The sequence below is a fragment of the Lagopus muta genome, chromosome 8 (assembly GCF_023343835.1).
Source record: "Lagopus muta isolate bLagMut1 chromosome 8, bLagMut1 primary, whole genome shotgun sequence".
In the NCBI taxonomy this organism is placed as follows: Eukaryota; Metazoa; Chordata; class Aves; order Galliformes; family Phasianidae; genus Lagopus; species Lagopus muta.
In genome coordinates, this window is record NC_064440.1 from 26098004 (window position 1) to 26117328 (window position 19325).

Consider the following 19325-nt stretch of genomic DNA (forward strand, 5'->3'; position numbering starts at 1 on the left):
CTCGTTTCTTTTCCTCGCCACCGGCTGCCGCCCTGCACCGCGGCGCGTCCCGTCCTGGCGGGGGTGGGCTCGGGTGGGGGCAGGCAGGAGGGCCGGCGGCGGGCGGCTGCTCGGCGACGTTCGATCGCCTGCGGTCGCTGCACGTGTGCCGGGGGTTCCCGGGCGGCGGGTCTGGGAGCAGAAGAGGGCCCGGCGGGATGTGCGGCGAGCGCGCCTCGCCTCCGCCTCGCTGCGAGCCGGCGGCAGCGCTCGGCGAGGGCGAAGGGAGGCGGCTGGGGGGTGTCCTGCCGCCGGGGGCCAGGATGGGAGAGCGGGAAGGCCCGGGCATTTGGCATGGGCCGTTGGCTCGGTGTTTCTGCTCGGCCGTCCTTACGGGCGCCGGGCAGTACAGAGACGGGGAGGGCCTCCCGGTCTTTGCCCCACATGGACATGGACGGTGCTGGAAAGGTTCGCTCCCGCCCGTGTCCTGTCCTGCGGCAGTGCCTGCGGACGGGGGGCCGTCTCCGCGTCCCTTCTCCGCGGCACCTGTGCCCCGCCCTCCTCCGGCACCACGGGCCGCAGGCACCTCAGAGACCTCTGCTACCTTCCGTTCTCCCCGGGCTGGAGGGAGCAGAGCCGTCCCTCCTCATCCCTACAGCCGGAGCACGGCTGCCGAGGCGAGGGCTTCCCCGCCCGCCCGGTGTCTTAGGCAGCTCCGCGTCCTCCCACGCACACCGCGTCTCTCCGGCGGAGCCGTGCGCGGCCCGTGGCGGCATCGCTGCCCTTCGCACCGCTGCGGGCTCAGCGAGGCCTGGCACGGGGCCCTCTCGGGGCCGGAGCGGGAGGACCGGGCCGCTCTGAGCAAACCCCTCGAGGTGGGCGCTCCACACCTTCCCTGAGCCGCAGGGAGGCACTCCCCTGCAAAGCCGCCAGAGCCACCGACGCGTGGCCGCACTTTTGGGCAGCCCTTCCAAGGAGCGCGTTAGAATAAGAGCGGGGCTGGCAGACGCTTGGCCGAAGTTGGACAAATCCCTCCCTGGTGGGCGAGGGGAGAGTGAACCGCCCGCCACCACCCCACCGAGCGCGGGGCTGGGTGGGCGCCCGTTCTGGTCGCTGGCAGAGCCCGAGCGCCGAGAACGGTGCTAGGCGAGAGGTGCGGGGCTGCTCCAAGGGGCGAAGTCAATGCCCGCAGAAAGCTGGCGGCGCCACAGGTTGAGGTTGTTGCACAGAGGAACGGATCCAGTAATCGCTAGGGCTATAATACCCTTATTTGTGCTCCAGCATGTGACACAATCCTCAAAATGTAGTAGCTCCGAGTTACCACCTCTTTATTACTTTCACGAGCTAATAGGTGAGGTGACTGTTACCTTCTGTACTCGAAGGAGGCTCAGAGAAGCAGACAGGTAACTCCATGCTGCTCTGCTCGCTTTTATGATGCGAGGGGCAGGGAAGGGAGAGTTAAACCAAAAAACTAGAGAGCGACCGTGAAATCTGAGATAGTCAGTAGTGACCGGCTCGAATCTCGTGATTTTATTTTATTATTATTATTTCTAACTGCTGTTGCAAATATGTCGGAGAATCGAGGACCTCGTCTAGCCGTGTGTGAGCTGCTTTGTTTTGTCCGAAGGGTGATCCGGTAACGGGCGCCTCCCGTTCCGTCACTCATTCGCAATGTCTCCTTAACGGTAGGGTTTTCAATGAAGTTTTTGTTGTCGCGCTTTAGGGAACGGAGCGCGGGACGGAGCCGCGGCGTTCGTTTTCCCCGCGCGGGCCGGGGAGGGCCGGGAGCGGAGCGCTCCCCTTGCAGCCGCCGCGACGGTGCCGGTAGAGGTACGGTGTCTCTGGGCTGAGACGTACCGGGCTCAGGGATGGATGCGAGACAAAGTATCTCGTGTACAAACCGCTCCGAATTTTTACAGGTAATTGTGAACGTGAAATCCCCGCCGCGCTGACGGAGAGCTGAGGTGTCGGGGCGACGGGCACTGTGCGGGGGCCCGGGCCGGAGGTGCCCGCGGCCGCTCGGAGGCTGACCGGGGAAGGTCTCCGCGCCTCCCGCGGGGCAGCGAGGCTGAGCGCGGCGGCCGTGGGGCAGCGAGCGGAGCCCCATCCGCGCCGCGAACGCGTCGCTTCTGGGCTCGTTTCGCCGCGTGGTTTACGGCGACAGTCCTTTCCGAACACGAAATTCGTCACGGTCCCCACGCGAGCCCCGGGAGGGGAAAAGGGCCCGTGCGGTGTCTGTACCCCCGTTCCCCTCCTTGACAGGGCAGCGCGGGCCGGCCGGTTCGGGGCACGGCCGGGAGCAGCCCGTCACACGCGGGCACGGCGTCCGTCGGTTGCCGGAGCCGAAGCGAGGCCGTCTGCGCGGGGCCAGCGGGTAGGAGCGGGCTGCGGGCGGTGCGGTGCGATGCCGTGCCGGGCAGCCGGGTCCCGCGGCCTTCGGGAGCCGGGGGCGGTCCCGCAGCCGGTGCCCCTTCGCAGAACGAGTGGCAGCCCTGGCTCCGAGAGCTCCACGCGCGCGAGGGAAGGCGATATCCTGAGGTCGCGGGAAAAGACCGCGGGCTGCTTGCAGGCGGCGAGGCGGCGGGGTTTGGCCTTTTCCTCCCCCGGGACCCCATATGCGAGTGCTCTGTAGAGCGCTGTTGTTGTCAGCACGGGGCTCGCGAAACCTCAAGTGCTTGAGCGCTGCCCGCCGGGCCGTTGTGGGGCTTTGGACACGGGATGGGGACAGACAAAAGCCCGCTTCGCGGCGTGACCCGAGAGGCACCGAACTGCCTCACGTTGCCGCACCTGTGCGGTATTTGCTCTCTCGTGGGACGTTTGCTGCTCTTGTGTATTAGGGTGCGTTTCCTCGATGTGTTCGGCGATATTCCCAGCCTTTACAGTTCAATAAAACCTCTGTTGTTTGTCTTCACTCGAAATCCCGCGCCGTGGCTGCCCCCTTTCCTCGGGCAGTCCCGCAGCCCTCCGTTATTTGCACAGAGAACCATAAAGCCGCAGCCCCAGCCCTTCAGCCCGGGCCCCGGCAGCGGCAAGCTCTGGGGGCGGCGGCACCGCACGGCTCCCACAGCACCTCTTTGTGCCTCGCGGTGCGGGCAGGGAGGTGCGGGTTCCGAGCGCTCCGTGCCGTTTGTTTTACGCGAGCGGGCCGGGTGAGAGGAGCGGACCTGTTAGCACGGGTAGAAGTCGGGATTGAGAACGCAGAGCGCGGTGAGGGACGCGGCGGGACTCGGGAGTGCTCCGTAGGCGACGGTTCCCGACGGGGCGGTTCCGGTCCCTCGAGCCGGAGCCGGCCGGGCAGAAGGGCTCACACGTCGCTAATTGACCCAAATCGTCGCAATTACAGGGACGCGTGCCGCGGGCGCAGGCTCTCTGTGCGGCGTACTGGAAAGCGGCCGCCGTCGCTCGCCCGCAACTCGGCGGCAGGCGGGGGCCGGTAGCGTTCGGGGCCGGGACGGTTCCGGTTGGTTCGTTCGTTCGTTCGTTCGTTCCAGGGGCTGGGCAGGGCGCCGCGCTCGCAACGGAGGCAGCGGAGCCCTCTCTTCGTTTCTGGCCAGGAGCGCTCTTTCCGAGAACAGCCGCAGGGCACGGGTCCGCGCCGCCCGCTCCCGACGGTTTAAAATAGAGAAAGATTTATTTTGGAAAATCCGTACAAAACCGCAGAGCCACGCACGCCAGCGAGGGTGAGGGAGTTGCCGAGCGGGCATTCGGCGGAGAGGCCCGAGTGCGGCCACGTGCGTGAGGGGCGAGCCGCCACCGGGCGCGGACAGAGGCTGGAGCCGGGAGGGGCCCCGTTGTGCGGCTGCCGGGAGAATTCCTTGACGCGGGAATTCCTCGACGAAGGACACGCGGCCCCTTAGCCGCGTTACCAGCGTTAGTGTCTCCGAGGGGAAGGAAGAAAGCGAGGGCACGGTCTGCAGAGACGTCACCCTTCCAAAATCACGGAGTTAAAGCTCGGGCGCTTTAAAGCCGCTTTTGGTTCGGTTTTTCTTTTCTGATGGGCACGGCGTGAACCCGCAGTGCGAACGGAGCGGCGTCGGGAGCCGCGTGGCCATGCCTCGGGGCTCGCGGTCTGCCGCTGCGCTCGGAAAGCAGAGGCGTGCGAACGGGAAGCGGCGATGCTGCGGCCGGCGGTGCGGGCCGTAGCCGGGGCTGTCCCCGCAGGGTGCCGAAGGACCCGTCCCGAGTCCAAGCGAGCCTTCGCCTCGGCTTCACGGCCCGGCCCGGCGGTGGCGGAACCGCGGCGCGGCCCCGGTAGCGAGGCTCGGCGCGGGGCTGCCGCCGAGGAGCTGAGCGAGTCGAGCGAGAGCTCGGGGCCCGCACACCGCCGCGGCGGGATAACTTCGACGGCGGCGGGGCGGAGCGGCGCGGAGCGACCGGGCCCTAGGCAGCGGGGCCCGGCGCAGCCCGGGAGGGGCGGCCGCTCCAGCAGCAGGTGCTGCTCGCCCTGCCCGGCCGGGACGAGGGGCCGCGGGCGGGAGGCAGCCGAGGGCGAGCGGCGCTGCGCCGACGCCCGCGCGATGGCGCTGTGCGAAGGGGATGGGGATGGCGCCGAGCCGAGTCGAGCGGGGACGGCGGGACGCCCCAGCCCCGAGAAACGGCGCGGGGCTCGAGTCCCGGCTGCCGAGAGGGGAGCCGGGAGCCCTCGGGGGCCGCGGCTGCCCGGCCCCGCCCAGACTACCCGGGGCCGTCCCGCTGCCTCCCGCCGGCCGCCGCTGCCCGGGACCTCCGCGCTCAGAGGTAGCGCCCCGCGGGCCGGCCCTCCGAGCCCAGGCGCGCGGCGGCCGCGATGGTGCTGCGCCGAGCCGCCGTCAGGTCTGCGGCGTCCCCTAACACCGCCGTCTACGGGAGACGCCGGGAGGACGGGGGGACCCCGGGAGGGGAGAAAAGCGCTCGCAGATGGGGGTTCGGCGGTCCCGCTGCGGGCAGCGCGGGCGACCGTCGGGAGAGCCGCGCGGGGCGAGCGTGGGCCCGGCCCGGCCCGGCCCGGCCCGGCCGGCGGCAGCGCTGCCGGCTGCCTCTGGAGCGGTGGCCGATGGAAACCAAACCTTGCCGAGGTGGTGGTTCTGTTCGTTTGCTTTGTGCAGATTTTTTTTTTTTTTTTTTTTTGGTCCGGAAACTTCGAAAAGGGGAGCGCGGGGCTCGGGGAGCTCACACTGCTCACGGCGTGGTGCGGGAGGGCAGAAAGCTCCCGCGCTGCAGTTCGCATTGAAAGAGAAAAAGAGGTCACAGTTAGTAATCAAAACTCCATTTCTTCTTACAGCGAGATGTCATGGTTTTATCATCATGTAGTGGACCAATAACCAAAAATCATGAAACCATGACACGAAATCAGGGACGGACAGGAAGAAATGACGGGAAATAATCGCCCTTTTTTTTTTTTTTTTTTTTTTTTTCGGGGAAAATAATGGCAACGTAAAAGCCATACGCAGGAGGAAAAAAAAAAAACATTCGTAATTTAAAACAGAAAGAAAAAAAAATTATTGGGAAAAACTTATCAAAGAAAGCAAACACCTCGTATTTAAAATCTGTCTGAATTAACGAAACGGTGGCTTTTGGCCGGGACACAGCGCTCGGTTCGGGTCCTCGCCAGTTCGTTCAATAACAAAACCCTTCGCTTCCGCGTCCGCGGTTTCAAACGCTTACGGCTGCCGGCCGCAAAGTTAAAGGAGCATTTCGCAGGGCCGCCCGGCGTGTAACCGCACGGACACACCGCGGACATGCCGGCACTGCGGGGCCCTGCGAGCAAAGCGGGCAAAAACCAAAGGCCGCGGTAAAGGTGCAGAGGGTTCGTTGCAAATAAAGCGATTGCCACATATATATTTAAGTGTATTTAATCGTATGCATTATTCAAACGCCCTTCTGACTAGTTTAATAATTTAGAATCGATAGTTTTCCTAAAAACTTTATGAAATATTTACATGCTATAAAACATTAATGGATTGACGAGGCGGCGTGCTCTGATCGGAGCTGCGCTGAAGTCCCGGGATCCGCACGGCTCTGCTGCTGGGAGAGATCCCTGACGCCGTGTGAATGGAGATCCTCCGACGGCGGCGTTTATAAAATCGCTCATTAATGGGCTTGGATTGAGTCCCTCCATCCATCCACATCATCAGATATAATAATAGTAACGAATCAGACGGGGAGATCCTGGCTAAACCGTTGGCATTTTTTTTCCAGAAGTGTCGAAGTCCCAAATTCCCAATTCCGCCAACTTTGCGGCCATTGATCCGCGGGAGTTCGGAGTTGGACATCAAAGGTAAGAACGGAACATTCTGCGATTATTCGATACCCAGGGAAAAAGGGAACTTCCCCGCGCGTGCTACGGCACAGCGGTGTGAGATTTAAAAAAAAAAAAAAGGGGGGGGGGGGGGGAGGGAGGGGAGATAGCTCGGGTTTTTCAAAAGGAAAAGCGGCACTTCTCCCAGCTACGGGGCTGCTTCACGACGGGAGAGGATGGGCCCCGCGGGATGCCCAGACCCGCTCTCGCGGCTTCGCTCTGTCCCGGCCTGGGGCAGCGACACGGCGGCGGTGCCCCGCTCTGCCCTGCCATGCCTGGGGGTGCAGCCGCGAGTGCTGCAGCCGCGGTGGCGGAGCAGCTTTTCGGGACGGGGGCGGGAGTCGCGGGGCCGAGCGGTGTCTCTTACCCTGCCGCGGTCCGCCGCTTCTCTGGCATCGCTCCCTGCACCGCGCCGGGACGACCGAGCGCTCACCGGGGCCGTCCCCACCGCTCGGAGCCTAGCCCGGGGCAGCGCGGCGGGGTCCGCCGGTGCCGATTTTTTTCCCCACTCCCCCGCAGCCCCCCCCCCCCCCCTCTCTCTCTCTCTCTCTCTCTCTCTCTCTCTCTCTTTTTTTTTTTTTTTGTTTTGACCCTCCGGCGCCACCGTAAAAGGCACGGCTCTTAAGGGGGCCCGGTGAGGAGGGTGGCGTGGCGAGTGGCACTCGCAAAGCGGAGAGCAGAGCGGCGGACGGGCGGGGGAGTAGGGCGGGGGGCACCGGAGCCGTCCGCCGCTTTTCTCCCCCGGCCGTCCGCTCGAGCCTTCCGGCGGCGATTTCCCCGCTCCACCTTAACGCGGGGCTCGTTCCGCCGGTGGCGGGCGGAGAGAGCTCGGGGCGCGGGGCTCCGGCGGCCCCGGACCGGGCAGGGGGCGCTGCGAGCCCTCGGGGCGCGCCTGCGGGCACGGCCTTGCCGGGCAGCGCCGCACCTTGCACCGGGCCCGCACCGCGCCCCGCCGGAGCCCCGCCCGCTCATCCCCGCGCGTCTTGCGCTGCCCGCGGTTCCGCTGTTCAATAATTCAGCGGCGGCAGCAGCCGCTCCCGGCCGCCTCTCACCTCCTCCCGGCCCCGCCATCAATTATTCAGGGCTCGCTCGGTAATCGCCTGCAGCCGGGCGCCGGCGGGGCCCTACGTTGGCCGGGCCAGCCGCTGCCGGCCTCCGGCTCCTGGCAGAGGGGCGGCGGAGGCTGCGTGGGACCGAGCGTGCGCCGGGGCTGGATGCCGGTGGCAGCTCCGCTCCTGCCCGGTCGGTCCCCGCTCCTCAACTCCGGCTTATCCTCTTCTCTCTTCTCTCTCTTTTTTTTTTTCTTTTTTTTTTTCCCTTTCTCCCCCTTTCTTCTCCTTCTTCTCCCAGCTCCTCCTCCACCCCTGCCCCTCGGCCCTCCCCCCGCCCCGCTGCCCCGTCCCCGCGCCCTCCTGCCCCGCTCGCCTGCCGGCACCCCATCCCGTCGCTCTGTCCTTTCCCCGCTCCCTCCTTCCCCCCGTCCGGCTCCACTCTGTTCTCTGTCCCCGCGCGCGCCGCTCCATGCCCAGGCGCTCCGCTCCCCGCCAGGTGGGTCTTTGCCTCCCACCGGCGTCCGCGCCGCCGCCCGGGCCCGAGCGAGCCCCGTGGCGCGGTTTTTGCGGGGGGGCGGGTAGGGGGAGGGCTGTGGGGGCGAGGCGGGGTGGCGGTGTTTGGGATGCACAGCCCTGGGACGGCCGCGCCGCGCACACACACGGTCAGGCACACGCACACGCGCGCACACGCACCAAATCCGAACGCGAGGACGGCCCCGAGCGGGACTCGCTTCGCCTCGATGATTCAACGCCGCCGATAATCGCTCCTCCGCTCTCCGCGGCGAGTCCCTCCCGCCGCTGCCGTCGCCGGCAGAGGAGGGAGAGATTGAAAGCGACGCCGCGGGGTCGCCGCTTCCCGCGCCGCTCGGGAGCGACTCTGCGGGGCGCCGCGCGCCTCCCGCCCTCGGCGCTCGCCGCTCTCAACGCGGGCGCGGATCCGCCTCTCTCAGCCCTCCGCTCCGCACCGCGGCGGCGGCGGCCCCGCGCCTCCCCGCCCCGCGCCCCCTCCCGCCCGCTCCGCTCCGTTCCGTCCGCCGCCCGGGACCCGCCGGGAGGGGGCTTCGGCCCCGCAGCCCGGGGCGAGGGCGAGGAGGGGGCTAAGGGTGGGGGGAGCGGGAGAAGGGAAGAAAGCGGCGCGCGAGGAGGAACCGAGAAAACTTTCCACCCTGGATTCTCTACTTTTGATCCATGGACAGAGCCCAACTCAGCCAACTTACAGCCAGGCTCTAAGCAGTAAGTACGGCGGCGGCTCCCGGCGGTCCGCGGCGGGCGGCGCGGGGGAAGGCTGCTTCTCCCCTCCCCTGCTCCGCGGCACCTGCCCGCGGGGGCTGCCCGGAGTCCGCCCGGCCTCGACCCGCCGGGAGCCGCGGGGTCCCGGGAGGAGGCGGCGGCTGAAGCCCCCTCATTTTTTTCACCCTAGGTCCGTGCTCCTTCTACTGCGACCTGCCAGCGGGAGCCGCGTCCCCGAGCATGGAGCGGAGGAGCGAGAGCCCCTGCCTGCGGGACAGCCCCGACAGAGGCAGCGGCAGCCCCGATGTCAAAGGGCCCCCCCCCGGGAAGGTGGCCAGGCTGGAGCAGAACGGCAGCCCTATGGGCACGCGCGGGAGGCCCAACGGCGCCGTCGCCAAGCCCGTGGGAGGTATAACCGTGCTGCGGGGCGCGGGAACGCGGGGGGGTCCTGCGGGAAAGCCTCGGCCCGGCCGCGCGGCGCCTGGCTCGGCTCCGAGCCTCGGGAAACGGCGGCCGGGCCCGAGCGGGGCGGGCGGCTCCGGGTGCGGCTTTGCGCGGTGGGCACGCGGCGTTCGCGGCTGGGAGAGCCCAGGTGCTGCCGGCTGCGTTTGGCAGCGCTCGGCGGGGTGTAAAGGGGAAGGGGACGCACGTACGAGGTTCAGCTCTGACAGCTGAACTCTTCGGCGTTACTTCTGCAGCGATCCCGCAGTTCTCTGCGGTGCCGTAACTTTCATACTCTGCTATCTCGCTGCCGGTCGGTTTCGCGTTCAGGGAGTGCTTAGGGTGAGTCTGAGTAACACACGTGGTTGCTTTGCTTTCTTTTCTTCCAAGCAGCCCGACTGTCTAAAATGTCTCTTTTCCCGACCGACCTCTGATGCCGCTGTATTTAATGCGGCATAGCCTCGCGTTTGGAAAATCGTATTTGAAAGTCCGAAATTAGCCGTGTGCTACGAGCAGGGCGGGCCACCCGTAACGTTGCCTTTCTTCTAAAGCCTCTCCGTATTTGTATTTAAAACCGCGCGGAGAGGGAATACACAAACGCGGTTGTTTATACACAAAGAGTTTGTGTAAATGACATTGCGAGAGATACTTCGGGCTGGCCGTCACATGACTCCCTGCTACGTGAGATTTATTTAGCGATTTTCCATTAGATGCTGATTTAGACCTCTTTGGCTCAATAGGCGATCTAATTGCTGAGGTTTGCTAAGGGGCTGCAGATCTTATTTTCTTTTATTTTAGAAAAGTAGGACTCATTTCTGTACCTAATGAAGGGTAAGAAACCTCTCCGGTTTTCTCTGTTTCTTGGATCACTGTGTGTCTGCTTTTAAACCTCTTAACTGTTTTCTTCTAACCTAGAGGAGAGGAGAAGAAAGCTTTGCAATGAGAGACTTGTAGCACTAATCCACTTAAGAACTGATGGAAAAATAATTATTGAATAATTATAAAAAGCAACGAGTTAATCATATACAAGGCGCTGGAGTAGTAATGTGTGGAGTTTTGGATGCCTTTGGGAGACTGAAGCATTACTGCTGCTCAATTTTACAGGAAATTTTAGAGCTGAATCTTTTTGCTCGTGGGCCTTACTGAAGTACACTTACAAGGAATGTTTTTAAATGTTTTGGAATATGTATACTGCTTGCTGATTGCTGCTGTGTTTGCTAAGGAATTCCTAGGGCTTTACGATGATATTGGTGGCTCAGATTGAATCTGGCCTGTTGGCTCAGGGGAGATTTCTCACACGACAAAGACTCATTTCTGAAAGCAAACTTTTTAAGAGCTTGCATTTTCATTCATTACTCTTTGGCTCGTTTCTAGCGTTGATTCAGGGTGGAGTGTACAAGTGTGGGGCAGTAGGTAATGCATGAGAAAATGTTTTGCCTTGCTGGTGTTTTTTAAGCAGTCGGAATCCCTTTAGTTTTTAACGATTCATAATAAAGTTTATTCATTACTCCGTATCGATACTGAAAGCAAGAAGAAAATTATTCCTGTTTGAATACCTACCTAGGTTCTATAATACTCAATACTAAATTAGTTAAGGCAGGTCTCTTTAATAAGATAATGGTGCTGTTTAAAATTGATTTCATTTTTTTCCTCTCCTGGAAATGCTCTCAGGATAAATCGACAGCTGATTTCCAGATATTTTTCCTCTGCTCTTTTTCAAGTCTGTTCTCTAAGAACCTGTGTGACCAAGCGATCTCCTTCTGGATGCTGATCACACTGTTTCAGTATGTCTGGAAGCCTGCATCTTTGCAGTGAGTGCTGCAGCATTCATAATTCTTTTTCTGTTCAGTTGTGAAACGCAGCTGTAGGCATTAGCGGGAGGACTTTTAATCTACTGACAAATTAGTATGAAACTTCTCTTCAAACAAATATTGATAAAGGCCCTTTTAGTGCTGTTCCTGGTTTTGATAAAAAGGGAACTACTGAAGGATGTAATGAAATGACATCCAGGGCTTTGATTGTCAGTGTTTCAGTTTGTTCCTACATTTCAGCCTCAAAATAAGTGCTAAAATCAATGGAACGTGAACTTCAGGAAAAAAAAAAATTGAAATACTTTACTGAAGCTAGAGACCATTTTAGTTTGGATTTTGTTTGTTATTTTTTTAATTCTGTAAAGTGTATATAAAGATTTTGAAAGCAAAGACGGATACTAATAGTTCTTTGGGGCCTTAGAGATGTAAATGCTGACACTCCTTTCTCCCTGTCAGGTGTCTTGTTGGTCTGATACTGTGTGTTCGTGAACAAAATCCCTGAGAACAGAAAAATAAGCTCTAACTGACTGGTGCTCTGATGAGAATGATGACCTTTGGTAAAGGTTTTATAGTCACAGTTACGTTTGCTACCATTTTCTTTTTAAGGGACTCCCTGAGAAATAGAGAAATATTATATTGCTGTAGGTATTTGTAGCTTTTTGTCTAGGTTTATGAGTGGAGAAATGTACAGATATCAGCTTTTGTAGTGCAGGCAGAAGAGCAGTTGTTCTCAAGATCAATTTTGTCTTTATGACTCTCCTTTTTTTTTTTTCTTTTTTCCCCGTTCCTAAACTGAAGGCACTTAATTCAGAGGCCATTACACAGCTGTAATAAACTTGCAAAGGTCAGAAAAAAGATAAACAGGCTCTTAGAGGCTGCAGTTAACAGGGGCTTTAGAAGTTCCGGTGCTGCTCACAGTAATGTTAGTGTCAGTCCTACGTGTTAGAGTCCAGTTCTTGTTTGCCCTGACCAGCCCAGTGCTCTGTAAAACATTTCAGCAGCTATCCAACTTGGCTGTTCTATAACTCATATACAAGGAAGCACAAGTGTTCAGATGCTCAGGAGAGGCAGATTTATAAAGGTTCCTGGGAAGACAACAACAAAAAAGGCTAATATTGCTTTAAAAAACATATGAAGCCTGGGAGAGAGTTTAAAGCAAGTAAGAGCACCGTGGTGTTGACAGCTTTATGTCTCTGTTGGGTAACATTCACTTACTAGAATTGGCGTCTCCTTGCAGTTTGTAATTCACTCCATAAGGATTTAGGGAAAAAAAATCATTAATGGCTAAGAAACTTATATTTGTAAAATTGTTGACCACAGTTCACGAACCTGTTTGTGCGTAAGTGGATGTGCGCTTTTGTGTGTTTGTTAAGAAGAGCCAAGAGAATGAGCATCTGCAGCCTCTGAGCACATCTTACAGTGCCAGGGTACGGGCAGAGCTGGTCTGAAATTCGGTTTGCTGAGGTGCAAACGTAGAACCAACATACTGCCAAGGAACGTGTTCAGGTTTGGGGCAGGAAATGACTGCAAAAAAAATTGCCGGTTAGATTATTTTGATGCGGTCTGATAGAAATAACAGTTAAGGGACTCACAATCTATAATACGATTTAATTTACAAAATATTAACGGAGAAAAAAACCCAGAGACAGTTCAAACCAAGTGGTGAGATCGGGACGCTGATCTGCAGCGCAATTCCCGTGCTTACATGGAGTCGGGTGCACGGGTAGTATGGATGGTGGCTCTCGCTGAGGTGAGCCCTTGGAGGCTCTGCTGTGTCACAGCCATGTTGCTCAGGTACAGGGAGAGAGCTGTTCTGATCTCTCTTTGGGGCAACAAACGTGCCGACCAAGGATGGTTAAAGAGTTGTTTGTCAAAATCCATTCTGTTTCTGCAAAAAATGTCATAGGATCTTTGCTGTCTTCTGTATCTCTTACAAGGATTTAGCATACTTTAATAGAGAGCAAAACTCACTTACATGCAGCTGGAAGAGTAGAGCTTGCTCAGCTCTGCTATTCTGCTCTAAGCAGTCAGGTGGCATTAAGCTCTCTATGGAATCCTGAAAGGAGCAAGGAAGCAAGTTCCAGTTGTCCTTACTAATTGAGCAGAAGGGTAGGTTAAGTTTCAGATGGTCTTCCTACCTAGATGAGGGGTATCTCCTTGCTGCCGAAAGGAAGCACGTAGCTATTTGGAAGAATTGAACGTTTTGAGATACAGAAGCACGAGAGCTGCGGATCCTTGTTAGTTCCAGCACCAGCAGTGCGTGACTGTATTTTCTGTTGCAGAATAGTTGGAAAATGTTGCCTTTTGTTCCAGTATGATTCACTAGGAATTACAAGGAAATGTAAATGCGTTTCTAATATGTAACAAGGAAGAGACTTTTAGTTTAACCTGAAGCTTAAGAAAAGCAAGGCAGTGATTTCTTTTCCACGACTGATGCTTAAAAGTGGATTTCAGATCTTGTTCCCGATTTCCCCCTCCTTTTCCAATCCGCTTATGTCACTTAAATAGAATAAATAGAGCAGTCGCTCCTGAAGGGTCATGTAGTGTATCAGCTGTATTTCTGCTGAGGTAGAAAAATAGCCTCTCTTTATGTGTTTTCAGTAGTCGGCCTGTTATTAAAATAAAGACACGGTCGGTTAAAGTATATGTGCAATTGAACATACACATTAAACAGAATATAGGGTATCCACCCATTCGGTGACCTAGGCATAATTTGATGTTTAGAGTAATTTTGGAACTCTAAGTTGCATCTGCAGAAAGCCACTGGCAATTTTGAATTCGAGATTTAAGATTAGCTGTAGCAAGATTGTATTTTTTCCCACAGCAGTTCCTAAGTATTTAGCGTCATCTCCCCGCTTCCTCCCCACCCCAGACACAGCCACATCAGTTAACTTGATGCATTGTCCTCATCGTGAGCAAAAGGAAAGAAAAAGCAACCTTCTTTGAAGAAGTTGCCATTAATTCTTTCTCCCTTCCCCGTGTAAGTCGTGTCCTGCCTTTCCTTTCTGTTGCTGGGACAGTCAGAGTAGATTCATTGTCCATTATTTGTAGGGCGCTTGTTTGAGAACTCTTGCCAGAGTGATTCTGTCAAGTGGCTGCCCAGGATTCTCTTTCTGCCTGAGGAAGATGGCAAAATTATACTAAAATCCACCAAGAAGCTGGTGAAGGAACATACTTTTGAGAAATTTAGTTGCAATATCTTTTTCTCTCTCAGAATTTATATTAAATATTTGAACATCAAAGGAAGAAAAACAGTTTAAAACTGTTGTTACAGATAAATGCTTAAAGATGAAGTTTAGAGATTTTTTTCCTAAATATTTAAGTTTTAGGTGCCTTTGTATTCTATTTACGTCTTTTTTTTTTTCACTGCACTGAATATTTTGTCTAGATTAAAAATGGGAAAAGCCCAGCATAGTGTACTTGTAATCACATTGTCATTTCAACAGACTGCAGTTGCCCTTGCAGTTCCTAGTTTGTAGTAGAGGCTTTCAGGTGGTGTCGGGTCATACCTTAAAATGCCTTAAAAGGTATTTGAGTTTAATGCTCCTCATGGAGATGCTAGCCTGAATAATTTTATGGTTACTTTCATTATTACTGCTTTCCTGAAAGCTGCCTGCCTGGAACGGGGAGGGAAAAGGCCACAATAGTGATTTGGAGCTGAAGTGAGCTGCTTGGATCAGTCAGATTTTCGTCACTCGCAGGGGCACAGAAGGTGGTAATACGGTGGCAACCACGGTGGTGGGAGCTGAGGACAGCTTTACTGCAGGCATGTATTTATATTCACCAAACAGATGTGTGACCTGTTTAGGAAAACTCTTTTCTGTGTGTGTGATTGAGCAGTTCCCAACCCGCTTTTAAATCCTATTTTTAAACTTCTTAAAATAGCTGCAAATCTGTAAAACTGAGGAAGATTTTTTTTTCTGAATCCCAAATTGCAAAGCATAGATAAGTTAGGCCTTTAATTACCGTCCTTCATGGTAATCTAGTTAAATTAGTAACTACTGTTGTGCTTGAGGATTAAAGGGCCAGTTGTCCAAGGTATGAAGCATTACCAACTCCCTTTGAATTGACAGGTCAGGATTTGTTCAAGATAACCCGTGCCTGCTGCTGGCCCTGGTGACTGCCAGCACAGCGCCGTCTTCCTGGAAGCATGCGGGGTTTCAGGCCAGCCCAGTGTGCCAAACAAAGGATCGGGGGCCCATCTACCGCTGGGAAACTGTCCTGTGCTAACTGGTTCCTCCTGTATCAGCGTGCTGGGTCATGGATGTTGATCCGTGTGGTGACATGTGTCACTGGTACAGGTTTAAGGAGCAGTCATAGCAGACAAAAGGCACCTGAGCAGCTGATGGCTTTTCAGAAATATTTCCTAGCCTCTAGCCATGCCAAACAAAAATTGCCTCCGACAAGCTTAGTACTTATTGCAGAACACCCATCGGCGACGTACCTGCTCCTGGGTTACATACAGATCGGTTAAAATGGTAAGGAGCACAGAAAGCACGCTTTGCATTTAGTTCGGGCAGAGCCATTAGCCCATCTCAATGAGGCTGTTGTGGCCATTCACTGCGAGCTGGCGGCTTTAATGTGCGCTGTTTTCTCTGCCAGCCAGTGTTGCCGATGCTGTTGCAGTTGTACCATTAAGATTTTTTTTCCTGAATTCCATGTGCAGAAGCATGTATTGCAGCTGTTCTGTGTACTTTGCCTCCATCTCCATTCGCTTTGATCCGAGTATTGGCATGGGAAAAAGATACCATTCTGTATTCCCAAATTTATTGCCTTTGTTTTACAATTTTTTAAAATGTAAACTAATATTTTAATTATTTCTGTTGTTGCTTTTCCATTTTAAATACCTGTGTTTTTTTTTTCTTTCTTTTTAAATACCTGTATGAGCTCTGCTGACAGCACCCGAAGATTAAAAAATATACTACAATTTCAGCAGTCCGCTGTTAGCAGTTATTTGTATTCAAGGCTGCTGACAATGTGAAGTCCTTACAAACAATGTTTGAAATTGTGTGGGTTTTTTTTACATGTAGTTGTTACTCTGGCTTTTAAAGATGTGAACAATGATGTTGCTAATGTCAGAGGACTTATTTAAAACCTTCCAGGAGTCTTTTCTGCTTGGAGTAAGACTGCACAAATAATTTACAGGGTGGCTTAAAAGTCTGAGCAAGAGCCCTGCATTGCTAGTATCATAATCCTATTGCCAGGGCAGAGACTTCACATCTGAACTGAAGATATGTTTTAAAGTCTCTATCAAATGCTAAATGCAGAGGTGGTAGGGAAAAGATAGGACTGCTGTAATTTGTAGTAGCTTTATGAAGAGGACAGAAAGAACTTGAGAAAAGAGTCAGGTAGCTCTAGATAAGAGTTTTAGGATGTGACTTGTTTTCTGTATACAACACTTCCTGCCTGATAGTTTAAACCTTGTCAGTAATTTTGCTTTGCCTGATGTCCTTGTATCAGTTGGGCATGCAATATTAAGCAGAAGAGCATGCAATATTAAGCAGTCTAACTGTGTGTTGTTAGTAGCAATGCCAGCAAGGTAAAAAGGCTCAGAAAATGTTTAATAAAAATAACCTGTCAGACTGCTTTGTATGAAACTGAGGCATCTCGTGAAATAACCGCACACCCACTGTGTTTTCATAGCTCGGGAGAAATGTCTGCCACTGAAATACACTCCCTTATTTATTTCCAAAGACATGCAGTGAGATGGAAGGATGCTGTTGACAGTGCACCTTTTCAAAAGAGCAGAATCTGGCCAGAAATGTCCAAAGAGGGAGCGTTTCTTCTATCCGAACCATGCTTGGTATCAATGCGTACAGCCGCAGGGTTACCTTCTTTCTCTCTCTTTTAAGATGTCCTATTTCTACTTGTATTTTGTCGAGGTGCCGCAGGGTTAGTTTGCCTTTGCTTGTGTATCTCAGGCGCTGCACTCTCTAGAAGCTGCTGACTTTTTCTACACTTGGACTGAAACTTCAGATAAGTGAGGAAACTTAAATATAACTATTTACCATCCTGGTAATCTAAACTCAGAGAGAGTGTTTTGTCATAAATTTTGCTGACAGTCATATACTGGAAATGAAGCTTGTCATTTCCAAAACTATAACTGAGCTATTTTTCCAAAGTAATATAAATTCATATTTTGAGCATATTTTGGTTTATATGCATTTCCATTATTTATATATTAAAATTAGATGTGCACAATTTCCAATCTTATTATTTTGAGTGGTTATTAAGAAATGTAGTTATAAATTATGAGTTGTACAATACTTCGATGTAAAAGGTGATTTTCATAATGTCTTTTCCCAACTTACAAATAACTTTTTTGCCATAATACAAACATGCTAGCAGAGCAACATGATAGATGTCTCTTTAAGTATCGTAGTAAAAGAAAATGACTTGTATTCTGAGGCTGTGGATAGTTTATGTTGTTTTGGACCCATTTCCCAAGCAGTGATCGAAAACAGATTACAATAACAATTATACAGTCAGAAGATGCAATATCCATTTCTGCTTTAATTGAGTGAAAGAATAATAAAAACATCATTAAGAAAAATGAGGTGGACCTGTCATACACTCTACCAATTTTTAGACTTGGAGAAAATGCAGAATAACAGAAGTATGGGCTTTTTTTCTCTCTCTTTTTTAAGTTGAGTTTGTAGCTGGAGCTCTGGATGGTAGACTTCGTGCAAGTTGCTGTGCGTGAGAGTGCAATAAGTAGGCTTGTTGCTTGACTGCTCTTCTTGAGCATTGTCTGAGAGCCTGGGCTTGGCTTAACAAAGGTAATGCTTCTGTCATTGGTCTGAGTCTTATTATATTAATGCTGCCAAATAGATGGGCTCAGAGGATGCCATGGAGAGGAGGAAAGTAATAAAACAGACTTCTCCTTCAGAATAAAGTGCTCTGCTACTTCATGGGAAAGAAGAATCTGTTGGTTTTTTTTTTTCTTTTCTGCAGCTGCCTTTTCTTTCTTCTTTTTTTTTCCCCCTCACCTAATTATGAACCTGGTTTCCAGTAGAAGTACTGAATCTCTTAAACCATTACCAGCTGAGACAGGTTCTTGGGTGATCCTTTGGCTACTCGGGCTGTAGCCCTGTGCATGTTGAGGCACTGTGCCAGGCGGCATGTGCAGCTGTGCTGCCCTTGAGGTAGGACCCGGTCGTTGTTGAAGGCCCGAGGCTTGGGGAACCTGGCAAACAGTTTTCTCTGAAGCCGAATGCTAGAGCTGTGAGCACAGTGTCCGTTCAGCTGTACTGTGCATGAAAAGGGATCCTCGCTGCAGCAACCTTGTCTGTAGTTGTGCACCACGCAACTTTGTAAATCAGCATTTGGAGTGGCATCCGGAAGTGAGCTGGGAGCCAACTCAGCTTTTGGATAGCAGATGTAATCTGCTCCCTTTGGCTGACACCTCTGAACAAGCACGTGCATTTGCACCAGCAGGAGTATCTGGTTCTAGTTCTAGTTTAGTGTAGTGTTGTAGGAATTTAGCCTGCTGAGCCCCAAAAGCTTGGATTGCTGGATCTCAGCCAGTGAGCCTACGCATGGTAGGTTGACCTCACCAGGTCCTTTGCACTTCCTCCCCAAAATGTAGCTTACTGGCTGAACAGATGAAGTGTACTGTGTACTTGAGAGAGGGGATGTATCTGTTGACTCTCGTTCCTTGACCTCATGACCTATTTGGTGAAGATGCTATAGCTTTTAAAATCTGTTATACTGCGGCCTGATAAAAGTGAATGTTCCTGAAAGGAGAATCTTTCAAAGGAGGAGTTGTCAAACGTGTGGTGTCTTATTCTTGAAAACCAGGAGTGTTTTCCCCACAGCCTATTATCTTCATGAAAAAGAAGGAATCTGGGGGTGCCGCTCAAGAAAAGTTCTCTCTCCATAGGGCAGAGAGGTGTGGGCAGTGTAATTTCAGGCTGAGCCCCAGATCCTATTCTTGCTCCACAGTATGGTAAACCATAACTGCACACTCAGTGAGGACATGCAGCACGTTGAGGGGGGACAGGGGAGGCTAATGCTTCCCAGAGCAGGGAATGGTAGCATGGCTTCTACATCTTCTTTAGCTATGGGTTATCTTCTCCATTCACTTTCCTTCTGAAGATCTGACAGAAGCTTCTGAGGTCCCCCTGTACCAAACAACTATCATCTGGTAATGATGTTGCTGTAGCATTACTTGAACCCCTTGCAGAAGGCATAGCAGGATGAAGGGCTGTCAGTAACCACTGAGTTTGGTGTCCATTACTTTTAGTGTGTAATGTGGTTTATTCTACCTTCTGCTTTCTTCTACCTTTTGTCAATAAAGGGTTTTCCTGTATGTAGCTTAAAAATGAGCTTTTCTAATGCTACCAGTGTCTGAAAGACATGAGAGAAAGAGGTGCCGATTACAGATCCACTGAGCTTGTCTTACAGCAGGAGCAGCCTGTAAAGGGACTTGAGGAGGGACATGTAGCTGCAGTCTCAGTCAGCTTTTCATCTGGTAACATGAAGGAGGATGATAATATTTCTTCTTGTCAGGGGTTGTTCACAGAGGGATGGACG

General features: G+C 53.6%; 1 protein-coding gene across 4 annotated transcripts in view; it reads left to right on the top strand.

Annotated features, from left to right (window-relative positions):
- The first annotated feature begins 2361 nt into the window (after positions 1-2361).
- The window catches only part of SATB2 (SATB homeobox 2), a 128975-nt gene continuing 112011 nt past the window's right edge, over positions 2362-19325 (top strand). Inside the window, exons 1-3 of one of the 4 annotated variants that reach the window (XM_048952983.1) lie at positions 2362-3186; positions 6157-6235; positions 8729-8947. In XM_048952983.1, the coding sequence (XP_048808940.1) occupies positions 8779-8947 (169 nt within the window). In that variant the 5' untranslated portion in view covers positions 2362-3186; positions 6157-6235; positions 8729-8778. Of the gene's footprint in view, positions 3187-5785; positions 6236-7684; positions 7805-8353; positions 8542-8728; positions 8948-19325 lie in introns of those variants that run through there. The other 3 variants (XM_048952982.1, XM_048952985.1, XM_048952984.1) reach the window with 3 other exon arrangements.